Genomic DNA, 12915 nt, shown 5'->3' with positions numbered 1-12915 from the left:
CAAGGAGTTAATATCCTAGACCTATGATAAGTTATGATAAAAGAATACTCAAAGGTTATTCAAGAAAGGGTCTTAAGCTAAGAACCGATTAACTAAATATGAGGGGTGTCCTCTCCCTAGTTGGAAGGTAGTTCACAATGATTCTTTTGAGATTGAGGATGCCATGTAATGTGGAACTATGGGTCTGGAATACATATCCTAGTTCTTGAACTATGTTGCCAGCATATGATACTTGCTAGTGGATCCACCTAGAAAGCTATGTCATGTTAGTTTCTACTTTGGCCGGTAGACCACCTTCTTTTGGCGTGCGGTTTTATGACACCGGATTCCATGTTTAGCTCACATGGTCTATATCGGTTAAGGAAAATGTTCCCTCATGTTAAAATGAAATACAAGTAAGTGAATGTTGACTAGGGTGACTTGAGGAGTCTTCTTAGTAAAGGTAGCGCTATGAGACTCTGCCTAGACATTTTACAAGTTCACTATAAGGGAAGTCCTAGGAGATTGTTCTTATGTAATTTGATAACATGAAGGATATATGTTTACGATACATGATGTTACTCTTATACAAATGTTGGTCAGTATGATGAATATGTTATTGGGTTATATTGCTATATAAAGTGATGACTAATTATCTTAAAAGTTATATGAAGTAAAACTTTACTTATGGTCTCTTATCTTATCTATTTGGTACCCCATTGGGTTATGGGGATTCACATGACCATTGCGCTTGTATGTTGGGTATGGCATCTGTAACAACCATAAAAATGGATATGCTAAGTGATACTTAATGTGTCAAGAATGTCTATGATTACACTAGGGTTTACACAGATTGATAGGCGTATAACAAGACTTAGGAACCATTGCTAAATCCAAGGCAACTAACTTGGGGATTTAGTTGAGCTAGAAACGGTTTGTTCCAACCATGTAGGGCTCTCAAATACTAAGATTTACTCGAAGGAGTCTTTACCGGACATAAAAAGAGCAAATCTAAGGTTTGGAGGGTCTAGGGGTAAAATGGTCTTTTTCCAGTCTAAGAGTAGTATTGTAATCACCCTAAATATATAATTAATTATTTAATTAATAAGGTGTAGGGGTAATTTAGGGAGAGAGAGCCGAAACTGAGCTCTTGAAGTGAGGTCTTGCTTCACCCGGGTTCGAACCTAGGTGGAATCAATGAATTAATGTGATTTTTGTTTAAGATATTGAATTAATATAATAAATTAATAATTATTATTAATTATATGATTTAAAATAAAATAGAAATCAGATTTTTAATAATTAAGTAAACTTTATTTGACAATGTCCTAAACTAGACTCCTATGCCTAATATAACTCGTATTTCTCACATAAAACCCATCTAAGAATATGAGTTGGGCTTAGAAAATAAAATGTCAATATGTCATATAGGCCTTACTACACGTGAATCAAAAGAACATAGCAAAAACGAAATAAAAAGTATATATTAATACTACTAAGTCTTTATAAGGTAGAATAACAAAAAGATAGTATCCCCGAAAATGAGTACCTAGCAACACTTGGAAAAGGAGTTCCATGTTTTGTCAACTGGCCTTCTTAATATTCAATGGCCGAACCCTACATTTGTCACAATATAAAGTAAGGGGTTAGTACACCACATTTACTATATATGGTTATATCCACATAATAAACAACACTAGCTCAAACTTCGAAGATACTAAATAAATCACCAAGAATCTACATCTTATTTGTAAGCACCTCACTGTCTAAACGTTTTTTTTTACATTACTAGGAATTAAAATCAAACCAAAGCCTGGTCTATGAAACATTGATTCCAATTTTGAAAGCAAACGAGAACATACAAGATGGTATAAACTTTAAAGTAATATTAAAAATCTCTCTAGAAATTTAATTAAAAGAATATTCATATCACGATAACTTAAGGAAAAATGTATAGCAAATACCTTCGCATAGTTTCTTCAAACTATACTATGTCCATAAACTGATATGTAGTTAGACTTTGAATATGCATAAAAATGCTCGTCAGAGAGACCAGTGGAAAAAAATAAAACTACATAATCTACAATTTAGTTAGACTTGTCCAAAGTCAAATAAAACAATGTTACCTTGACAAATGGTAACTGTTGAATATTAGAAATGGGTGCGACTTCTATAACTGGAAGAAGTTAATTTAGTGACCAGGTTCTTATGAATAAGAACTATAAAAAGTATATAAACACACACATTCATTATTCAAATCCATATTCAGAAAATGAAAAAAATTGTGATCCATATGTTTAAGAAAGAAATAATACCAGACACTATGAGGCGTCTCATAATTGGTCCCATAGATATTATAGAACTTAACTTGATCAGGCCTTTGCATGGTACAAAATCTCTCGGGTCTTATTAGCCCATTTTAAGAGCTCTAGATTGAATGGAAAATTCCTTTTCTTAATTAATAGTAACTAGCAAAGACGATAAATGAATTTTATAGGAGTGGTTCAACATCTAAAGAAATGAAACAACAACAACACTAATGTGTATTATTCAAGTTCTACATATAGATAGCTGGAAAAGGAAATTCATTTTTCATGAATGATATATCAATGACCTATCAAGAAGCCCTGCAATGAGGATACCTCATGAAAACATACTTTTCAGTATAAATTGATTGACATTCTATTCCATGGCCAGCTCAACTTGTTGTCTGAAAGAGCTAACTCATACACTTATACAACTTCCAGCGGGGAGTAAAAACCGTTACATATAATATCCTTTTCTTCAATTTTATTTTGGATTAATTTTGATTATGTTCAAAATAAAGCTTATATGTATGCGTTCAAGCTCTAGAGTACTGTAGTCTTGCATATACCTTTCTTTTAATAGCTTAAGGCTTTATTATATGTTAGAATACCTTACTAAATGAGGATGATATATACACTTACTAAATGTTAAGTTGCATTAAGCAGATGGGAATTAAGATAAGTCATTACGTGAGTATCATTTATCAATCTCGCCTATTTATCAAAAACTATTTCAATGATCGAGCCTTCAAAGATTTAACTTACAGATTATTCAATAACGTTTTATTATACAGTATGGTGTTTCACCTCAATATGCAAATATGATTACCTTTTTTTTTTGATAAAGAATACAGAAAAATATTATTACTTTTTTGTTGTTACATCATCATTCTTTGCTAATCAATGTCGATAAGCTAACATTTGAGGTGTTAGCTTTTAGATAAAATGACTTAATAGCATGGCATAAATAGTTTTCTTCAAGAACAGTGCAACTAATTTTGGTCATTAGAAAGAATAATTATACAACTGCTACTCACAATCAACAAAGTATCAAACAGTAATAACTATATTCCCTGATTAAATTTCACAAGTTACCTTTATAACATTTCATGTTCAAAATTGTGGTTTCAAAATCTAACAAAACAAGCCAACCTACATGTCACATCAGATAGAAATTTAATCACACTAAAATAAAACCTTGGAAGTGAAAGAGAAGAAATTGTGTAAGTAGCTTACAAAATTACAGCTTCTGTTGTTCTCAGTTTCAATTATTGGAAAGAGCTTTACAAAAACATTTGGTCTCCTATAAGTTATCTAATTGACATCAGCATGGTCCCCCCACCACTTGTTCGAGATTCATCAAAGCGTAAAGCACCCATGTACAAAAAAATTCCATATATATACAAGAAGGAAGCAAAAAGTAGTACTAAATACACAGAGAGGCAAATATAAGCCTATTTAGGTATATGAAAATAGTAGGTAGTGTTAGCTTCAGCTCATAAGTTCTTTAGATAAATACGACTTAGCTTCAACTCAATTCTTGAAAGATAATCGACTTAGCTTCAGCTAGTACATTTAACCTTCAAGAGAATAAATAAATTATCTTGACAATTGTTATTATTCACACGGGTGGGATTAGGTGAATCACATCTTTCTTCAAGAGAATTTACAGCTCATATTTGGATTATTTCTCAAATTCATTCAATTTTTTTTCCAAAAAAGCTCACTATGTAATTGCCTCTTAAAATAGTGGACCAGTATACGGAAAAATTTAGTCCATGAGATTATTCATCAAGCAGTCCCTATAATAATATGTTTAAATTTATGGAATAATAAGTGTTCACCTAAGTATGGGGGAAAGAGATCTACTATTACAAGAGTCAAATACTTGATCCTTAAAAAAAAATTAATATACTAAATTCATTGTGTTCATATATTAAGTCGCTTGTGAAGTGATCAGAAGTGGTGGACATGCTTGAAAAGGGTCAATATCATGTTAGAGTCATTTGAATTTTATGGAAAACCCCCACTTTTCCCTCCTAAATAAAAGTTTAATACTGATGGTAATGCTTTGAAAAGTCCAGGGAAGATTAAGAGGGTGGAAGGTATTCGAAGGGACTCTAATGGTGATATTATTTATGCCTTTGCTATACCTTTAGGTAAAGGGACTAACATGAAATACAAGGTGCTAGTTTTTGGCCTAACAGGTGCATTCAACGTGGATATAAAAACATTATTTTAGATGCAGATTCTGAATTGCTACCTAAATGGTTTTTGCAGATTTTTGATCTTCATCGAAGGATTTGCACATACGTGCAGGAACTTCAAGGTCTAGCTAAGCGATGTGAATTTATATAATGTGTTCATACATATAGAGAGGCCAATAGTACAACAAATGTTCTGACCAAGAAAAGTCACAAGCATGATATTGGTAATAAAATTTACACTACCACTCAATTACCACAAGCAACGAGAGGAAGTTATAATTTGGAGAAGTTGGGAATGCAATGTTTCAGAAGGAAAAAGTTGAAAAGGAATAAAGTTCATCCTTGATATCCTCTATGTTTAATATATCTTCTGGAGTTTCTATTTTTCTCTTCTATCAGCTTAAATATTTTTTAAGTTGGTATTGATTAGGAACAGAAAGTTCAAGTAGTTGTGCATTATGATCATTTCAGAAAGATCAATTCCTTGTCATTCTGAACTTAACTATTTTTGTTTAGCTTTGTTTGTGTTTATGAACATCAGATTGGCGATAATCATGTCATTAGGTCCTAAACTCTAATAGTCAAGACTCTATGCAGCTAAGTGAATGAGGTAAAGTACACTCAGCACCAATAAAGACAATCACAGTCCTGTGAAAAAATATGCAGATATTTAATTGCAGGAAGCAGCTAGTTGTAGTCTGGTAAGAAGGGAAATTCAAGTTGCTGATAATGTGGGAATAGAGATTGTCGTCATATATATTCAAGCAGAGAATCGCTAAACAAAATCACACACATGTAGAACAATCATGCATTGAAAATGACCATATTATGCACACTTGGAATGTAGGAGTACAACTTACATTTTGAGGATATATAATAAGATCAACATCCGACCAACAAGTTTATAAAGTCACAAACAATAGAGCCTTTCATATGCCTATATCATTCCTATGGTACTGAAAGACTGAAAGAGTCATACAATTTACATATTGTTCAAATTTACTATGTCTAACTTAGGTACAGTTATTTGAATAGTTATAGATTCTTTAAATTTTTTCTTGTAAACGAAGAATCTCCCTAATTTATAAGGTCTCAACATCTTTGTATTAAGAGAGGAGTCCTCTCTAGGTGCTTAGTCTTTGTTTACAACTCATTGTATAGGATTGAGTTTACTAACCTTAGGAGTTACGTCAATTCTTTACCCACCATAGCACCGGAGGTAAGGTATATGTACCCCTCCATGAATAATTCTTATTTTATTAATGATTAGGTCTGGGGGTGTTTCTTAGACCTGACCATGGTTGTTATACTAATAAAAAAACTATCTAGACTCCTAAAACTTAACAATTCGTATCAACAACACAACAATATCAAAATCCTAAATTAAAATTCAGACATTCAAAAATACAAATGAATATCAAAACATAAAAGCTATAATTAAGACTCTTAGAGATAACATTTCATACCTTATAAACCATGTTTCGACAACCCAAAACGTAAGGCGTGTTCATATGTGAAGCATTTTGTAGATAAATTCAAAGGAACAACTCTTTAACAAAGAATTTGTGATGAAAAGTGATAGAATGTGATAAAATCGATAATTTGTTTTGATGATAGACAAAAAGCGCAAAGAACAGTAGCAAATGTACGCAGCAAAAGAAGTCAAGCTAGAGTCCAAGATCAAGTAAAATAGAGTTATTTGTCAAAGCCAAAATAATATATTAAAGGTACAAGTTAATACAAATAAGGAAAACCTTAAATATATTATTAAGGAAGGAAGTTTTGTATAATAAGGATTCTAATCTAAAAAAGAATCCTTGTTTAAACATAACTTTCTTACCTTATCAGGAAGGATTGTAGAAGGAAAAAACTCTATAAGAAGTGTACGAGGCAGAAGAAAACCACACGACTACACGCAGAGAACAAGAGAGAATTATTCATCAACCTGAGGTCTTTAAGATTTATAGGATTGCTACGGTCAAAACATTCTTCAGTGAGGAGGTTTTTATCGTGTAGAACTATTTGTCTTGTTTTTGTTCTTAATTGTAGTTTACAGTTTATTGTACAAAGGGTGGGTTTGGCTCTTTGTAGGGTTGAGTGTTAGTAAGAGTTGTAACAAAAGGTGGGTTTGGCCTTTTGGAGAGATCGATTGAAGTCAATCGAGGGAGTAGTAGAGATAAGACTTTTGATTATTGAGTTGTAATCAAAAAAATCTTATAGTTGAATTAATGAAACGAGGTTTTTCCTTCCTTGAGTGAGGAAGGTTTTTAATTCAATAAGTGTTTGTGTCTTTACTCTGTCTTTACTTAAAAGCAACTTACACGAACCTGGTTTGTTTTCTGGGGTAAGGTTTCTTCAATTGGTATCAGAGCAGGTCTTTTCGTTAAAAGATTCACATCTTGAAAAGACTCAATGGTAGCACCACCTACCCCACAAGAGGGAGCTTCACAAACCCGACCACCACCGTTCAATGGCAAATATTATGGATGGTGAAAAAATCGTATGATGGACCATCTTATTGGCGAAAACCGTGATCTATGGGGAGTAATTCTAGATGGCCCAACCATACCTATAAAAATAACAACTGATGGAATCACCAAAATCCCAAAGGAAAGAAAGGAATGGAATGTTAAAGACAAGCTTGCAATTCAAAACAATGCCAAAGCTAAGAAAATTGTGATATGTGGCATAGGACCAGACGAATCCAATCGAATCTCATCATGTCAAGATGCCAAAGCCATATGGGAAACAATGCGAACAGATTATGAGGGAACAACGCAAGTCAAGAAGTCTAAAATTGATAACTTGACCAGGCAATATGAGCTGTTCAGGATGGCAGAAGGAGAGACTATTCAAGACATGCACACAAGGTTCACCTCCATCATTAATGAGATGTACTCTTTAGGAGAGATAGTGCCTAACAAAAAAGCAGTAAGGAAACTCTTGAGTGTCCTTCCTGAAACATGGAAAAGCAAAGTCGAGGCTATCACTAAAGCCCGCGACCTAGACTCACTGGGAATGGATTAGTTAATTGGTAATCTCATCACATACGAACTTAAGAAAAACCAAGAAAAGGAAATTGGAGGAAAAAGAAAGGAAAGGAACCTGGTTCTAAAGGCTACTGCATCAGATGATTTTGAAGATGAAAATATTGCCCTCATAACTAAAAGGTTCACTAGAATGCTAAAGAGAGGGCAGACCTTTCAAATGAAAGCTTTTCAAAAACCATCTGAAAACACTAAAGACTGGGTTTGTCATAAGTGTGGGAGTCCAGATCACTTCATCAAATTCTATCCACTTTGGGCCGTAGAGCAAAAAAAAGGTAAACTTTGAGAAAGGTAAATACATCAAAAAGGATAAGTTTGTCCTCTCAAACAGAAGAATGACAACTCAAGAGGCAGACATGTCAATGAAGAGGGCTTTTGAAGCAATGGGGAATTCATCTGATGAAGAGTTTGAGGGTGATGAGACAGAAAAGCAGTCTCTTCTTACACTAGAACAAGAAGATGAGTATGACTTTCTTGCCCTTGTGGCAGTGGAAACCAAGGAAGAAAAGGAAACTTGCAGATCACAAGAAACCATACTAGCACTCATGGCTGGATCAGATTCTGAAGAGTAAAAAGAAGAGGAAGACATAAATGAAAAGGTTAGTCTTCATCACTTATAAGACAATCTAGGCTCATACTCAAAAAGAGAACTAGAATCCTTATTCTACACTCTCATTGATGCATATAAAACCATAGACTCAAAAAGGGAACTGATAATGGAAGACTATGAATCACTATGAGAAGAAAACAAGAGTCTTGAAAAACAGAATCTTCATCTTTTATCGAAGAATACCAAACTAAGTAAAAATCTAGAATTGGTAACTAAAAGGAATAAAACACTCTCCAAAGAGCTTCTTCTGACTAAAACTGAAGCAGAAAATGGAATGAGATGGACCAGGTCCTCCGTACTGCTTGACAGCATTCACAAGAATCGCACATTTGAGAAACATGGGATAGGTTTTGATAGAACCAGCTCTCAAGTAAAATATCCCAACATAGACTGTTTATGCATGCACTGTGAACTGGTAGGACATAAAAGTCATGATTGTCAAAAGAAACAAACTACTCATAACAAAAACATGAAATCCTTCAGAAAACCTCATCATGATAAACCCAATGAGCAAAAACAAATCCCTACAGACAAGTCTCTTCCTAGATGGTCCAGAAGAAATTTTATCCACCCATTCCCTAAGCTTAAATCAAAGTGGATTTGGGTACCAAAATCTAAAATCCAACAATAAATTGCAGGGATAAGTGAAGAGGAAGCAGCAACAATGGTACTTGGATAGTGCATGCTCAAGACACATAACTGGATATAAAAGAATCTTCCTCTCACTCAAGAACATCAAAGAAGGAAACATTGCCTTTGGTAATGGTAAAAGTGGTCAAATTCAGGGAATTGGAAAGGTTGGATCAATGGATACTCATGCAATTGAGAACGTATATTATGTGAATGGTCTACAACATAATCTTTTGAGCGTATCTCAAATATGTGTTAAAGGAAACAACGTTCTCTTTACAGAAAAAAATGCAGAGTAACAAACTCAGTGACTGGAAACCTGGTTCTACTAGGAAAGAGACACAAGAATGTGTACAAAGTCAAGACTGTTGACTCCAAGGAAGATAATCTTAAATATCTAAGTGCAGTCTCAGATTGCTCCATGCGATGGCACACAAGAATGGGACACATTAGCATGACAACTATAAACAAGCTCATATCTAAAGACCTGGTTAGGGGACTGCCAATCAAAGTTTTCAAGAACAACCAAGTATGTGGAACCTGCATTCTAGGAAAACAGGTTCGGTCATCCTTCAAACCAAAGTTCACAGTAAGTACTACTAAGCCACTTGAACTGCTTCACATGGATTTGTGTTGACCAATGCGTGTACAAAGCAGGGGTGGAAAAAGATATGTTTTTGTAATAGTTGATGACTACTCAAGATTCACATGGACATTGTTTCTTGCAACAAAGGATGAGACATTCACTATGTTTGAATTTTGTGCAAAGATGGTTCAGAAGAAATTCAACCAAGAAAAAATCAGCATTAGATCTGATCATGGACTGGAGTTTGAGAACTCACAATTCCTACAATTTTGTACTACAAACGGGATTGAGCATAACTTCTCAGCACCTAGAACACCACAACAAAATGGTGTTGTTGAGAGGAAAAATAGAACACTGGAAGAATTGCAAGAACAATGTTAATCTCAAGCAAACTTCCAAAATTCTATTGGGCTGAAGCAGTAATTACAAGATGCTATTTAATAAATAGATGTATGATCAGATCAGTGTTAAACAAAACACCATATGAGCTACTAAAAGGAAGAAAACCAAATCTAGCACATCTTAGGGCCTTTAGATGTGTATGTTTTATACACAACAATGACAAAGACAATTTGGGAAAATTTGATGCCAAGAGTGATGAAGGAATTTTTCTAGGCTACTCATCACAAAGCAAGGCTTACAAGGTACTGAATAAAAGAACAAACCGTGTAGAAGAAAGTGTCCATGTTTGCTTTAATGAACATACTAGTGAAGTAGAAGGAAATTCAGAGGATGAACCAAATGTGGGAACCTGCTCCAAGCCGTCACACCCAATAACATGGGAAAAAGAACCCATACCATCTCACAAAACATCTGAAATAGGAGATAAGTCTGCTGATGAAACTGGTTCATCTGCACCTCAAGAACTAGTAAGTATTCCCACTAATAATTGGATACATCAAAGCTCTCACCCTCTGCAAAATCTTCGTACTCCTCTTAACTTAGGTATATCTACAAGATCCAAACTACGTAGTATGTGTGCATTCTCTGCCTATGTGTCCCTGATTGAGCCTAAAAATATAAAGGAAGCATTGCTAGACTCTGAATGGATTGGTTCTATGCAAGAAGAACTCATCCAATCTGAAACAAGCAGAGTGTGGAACCTGGTTCCAAATCCCCAAAATAGAACAGTAATAGGAACTAGGTGGGTGTTTAGAAACAAGCTCGATCAGCAAGGTCAAATAGTGCGCAACAAAGCTAGGCTAGTTGTACAGGGATACAACCACGAAGAAGGTATAGACAATGATGAAACCTTCGCACCAGTAGCAAGAATTGAGGCAATTAGAATACTGGTTGCATATGTTGCTTACATGGAGTTCAAACTCTACCAAATGGATGTCAAAAGTGCCTTTTTAAATGGTTACCTACAAGAAGAGGTGTATGTAAAACAACCTCCACGTTTCGAGAATACCATATATCCTGCTCATGTATATAAATTGGACAAAGCACTCTATGGGTTAAAATAAGCACCAAGAGCATGGTATGATCGATTGTCTACTTTCCTTCTCACACATGGATATACAACAGGAAAAATTGACAATACACTATTTCTTTAAAAACAAGGTAAAGATCTGTTCATAGTCCAAGTATATGTAGATGACATCATATTTGGAGGAACCAATGACACACTAGGAGTAGAATTTGCTCAACTAATGAATAGTGAGTTTGAGATGAGTATGATGGGAGAATTGAACTTCTTCTTAGGACTCCAAATTAAGCAAACTCCAGTTGAAACATCAATTCATCAGCAAAAGTACATCAAGGAATTACTGAAGAAGTATGATATGAATGAAGCTAAGACAAATGATACCCCCATTGGGACAACAACAAACCTTGATAAAGATGAATCAGGTTCACCATTCAATGACACTACATATAGAGGTAAGATTGGATCACTCCTATATCTCACTGCCAGTAGACCTGATATATTGTTTAGTGTTGGTCTATGTGCAAGATTTCAGTCTTGTCCAAAGGAATCACATCTAAAAGCTGTCAAGAGGATCATGAGATATTTGAAAGGTACAATAAACCTGGTTCTCTGGTATCCAACCAGTGACTCTTTTAATCTAAAGGGATTTGCTGACGCTGATTATGCAAGACACATGGTTGATAGAAAAAGTACTTCTGGGATGGCACACTTTTTAGGACCATGTTTAATATCCTGGGCAACAAGAAAACAAAATTCAGTGGCTCTATCTACTGAACTAAGTATGTTGCAGCTGCTTCATGTTTTGCCCAATTTCTTTGGATAGAACAGCAGCTAAAAGACTTTGGTATAGGAATAGGTTGTATTCCTATTCTATCTGATAACACAAGTGCTATAAACATGGTCAAAAACCCAGTTCAACACAAGAGAACCAAAAACATAGAAGTTAGACATAACTTTGTTCGTGATAATGTTGAAAAAGGAAACATAATGATGTAGTTCTGCAAAACTGAGAATCAAGTTGCTGATATCTTCACCAAGCCACTAGGAAGAGAGTCATTTCAGAAAAATAGACTTGAGTTAGGGCTCATCTTCTTAGAATGAACTATGCCCAACCAAGTTCTAATGAGGTATAAACCAGGTTCAGTCAAGATGGTTCTACATAATCTTTACATTTAAAAAAAAGGGTATTTAAAAAAAAAGTTAAATTTAAAAAAAAAATTTGGGGGAAATCAATTACATCTTCTCTCTCCCATACCCCCTCTCTGACAAGCAGGAGCAACCGTCACAGCGCACGTCTCCTCGATTTCAATCCCCCATAATTACCCCAAACCCTTGATTACAACATCAAAACCGTTCCCCATAAAGCACTCTCTCTAAACTAGCAACCAACTTTCTCTCATCTTCATTCTTCAGAAAACCAAGAAACCAAAAACCCTTCCATCACCATGACTAATCCACTTGTTGCTTACTCTGATACGAAAGCTCGTCTGATAGTGCATATTCTTAGGGGGTAGAGAACCCAGTTGTTGATGTTGTGCCCAATCTTGGGGAAGAAAGCCAACTCCCAACCACACCACCACAAAAAGCTCCATCACCACCACTAAAAACTCCATAACCACAACCAAAAGCTCCATCACCACCACTAAACACTCCATCTCCACCACCAAAAACAACATCTCCACCACCACAAGTAACCTCTTCACCATCACTTGTTAAAGGAGCATCTTCACCTGTCGTTACAGACTCCCCACCACAACCCATCATCGAATCTCCCCCATCACCAGTCCAAGAAACCCCAGTATCACCGGTCCATGAAACCACACTTTTACCAAACCGACAATCTCCCACAACCACTGTCCCAAACATTCCCCCTCCTTCACTATCTCACCAAACCACTCCTCAAAACCCACCACTATCTCCAATCCATGATGATATTCTTTTGAGTTCCCTTCACCCTACATAACCAAGGCGGCCAAGAGAGCACATTGCAGTCAAACAGGCTTGTCCACACAAGCCAGTAACAAGGAGTGCGCATGTGGTCAAGCCAACTTATGATGCAACATCTGGGGTAAAGTGTCGCCGATTGGGTAAAAGTCTCCTGTTCCTTCATCAGTCTCCCTA

At 35.3% G+C, this 12915-nt stretch overlaps 3 protein-coding genes across 3 annotated transcripts; 2 read left to right on the top strand and 1 right to left on the bottom strand.

The window, feature by feature from the left end:
* The first annotated feature begins 6997 nt into the window (after positions 1-6997).
* On the top strand, positions 6998-7519 carry LOC138348790 (uncharacterized). Its single transcript, XM_069298366.1, has one exon. The coding sequence runs from the start codon at positions 6998-7000 to the stop codon at positions 7517-7519; it is 522 nt and encodes a 173-aa protein (XP_069154467.1).
* Positions 7520-11044: 3525 nt separating this feature from the next.
* LOC138348789 (uncharacterized mitochondrial protein AtMg00240-like) lies at positions 11045-11617 on the top strand. Its single transcript, XM_069298365.1, has one exon. The coding sequence runs from the start codon at positions 11045-11047 to the stop codon at positions 11615-11617; it is 573 nt and encodes a 190-aa protein (XP_069154466.1).
* Positions 11618-12297: 680 nt separating this feature from the next.
* Positions 12298-12660, bottom strand: LOC138348788 (uncharacterized). The gene has a single exon (XM_069298364.1). It carries the CDS (start codon positions 12658-12660, stop codon positions 12298-12300), a length of 363 nt encoding a protein of 120 aa, XP_069154465.1.
* Positions 12661-12915: the final 255 nt, after the last annotated feature.

This window comes from Solanum lycopersicum, chromosome 5 (assembly GCF_036512215.1).
Source record: "Solanum lycopersicum chromosome 5, SLM_r2.1".
In the NCBI taxonomy this organism is placed as follows: Eukaryota; Viridiplantae; Streptophyta; class Magnoliopsida; order Solanales; family Solanaceae; genus Solanum; species Solanum lycopersicum.
Note: the sequence above shows the minus strand (reverse complement) of the source record. Positions and strands in the feature narration are given on the sequence as shown.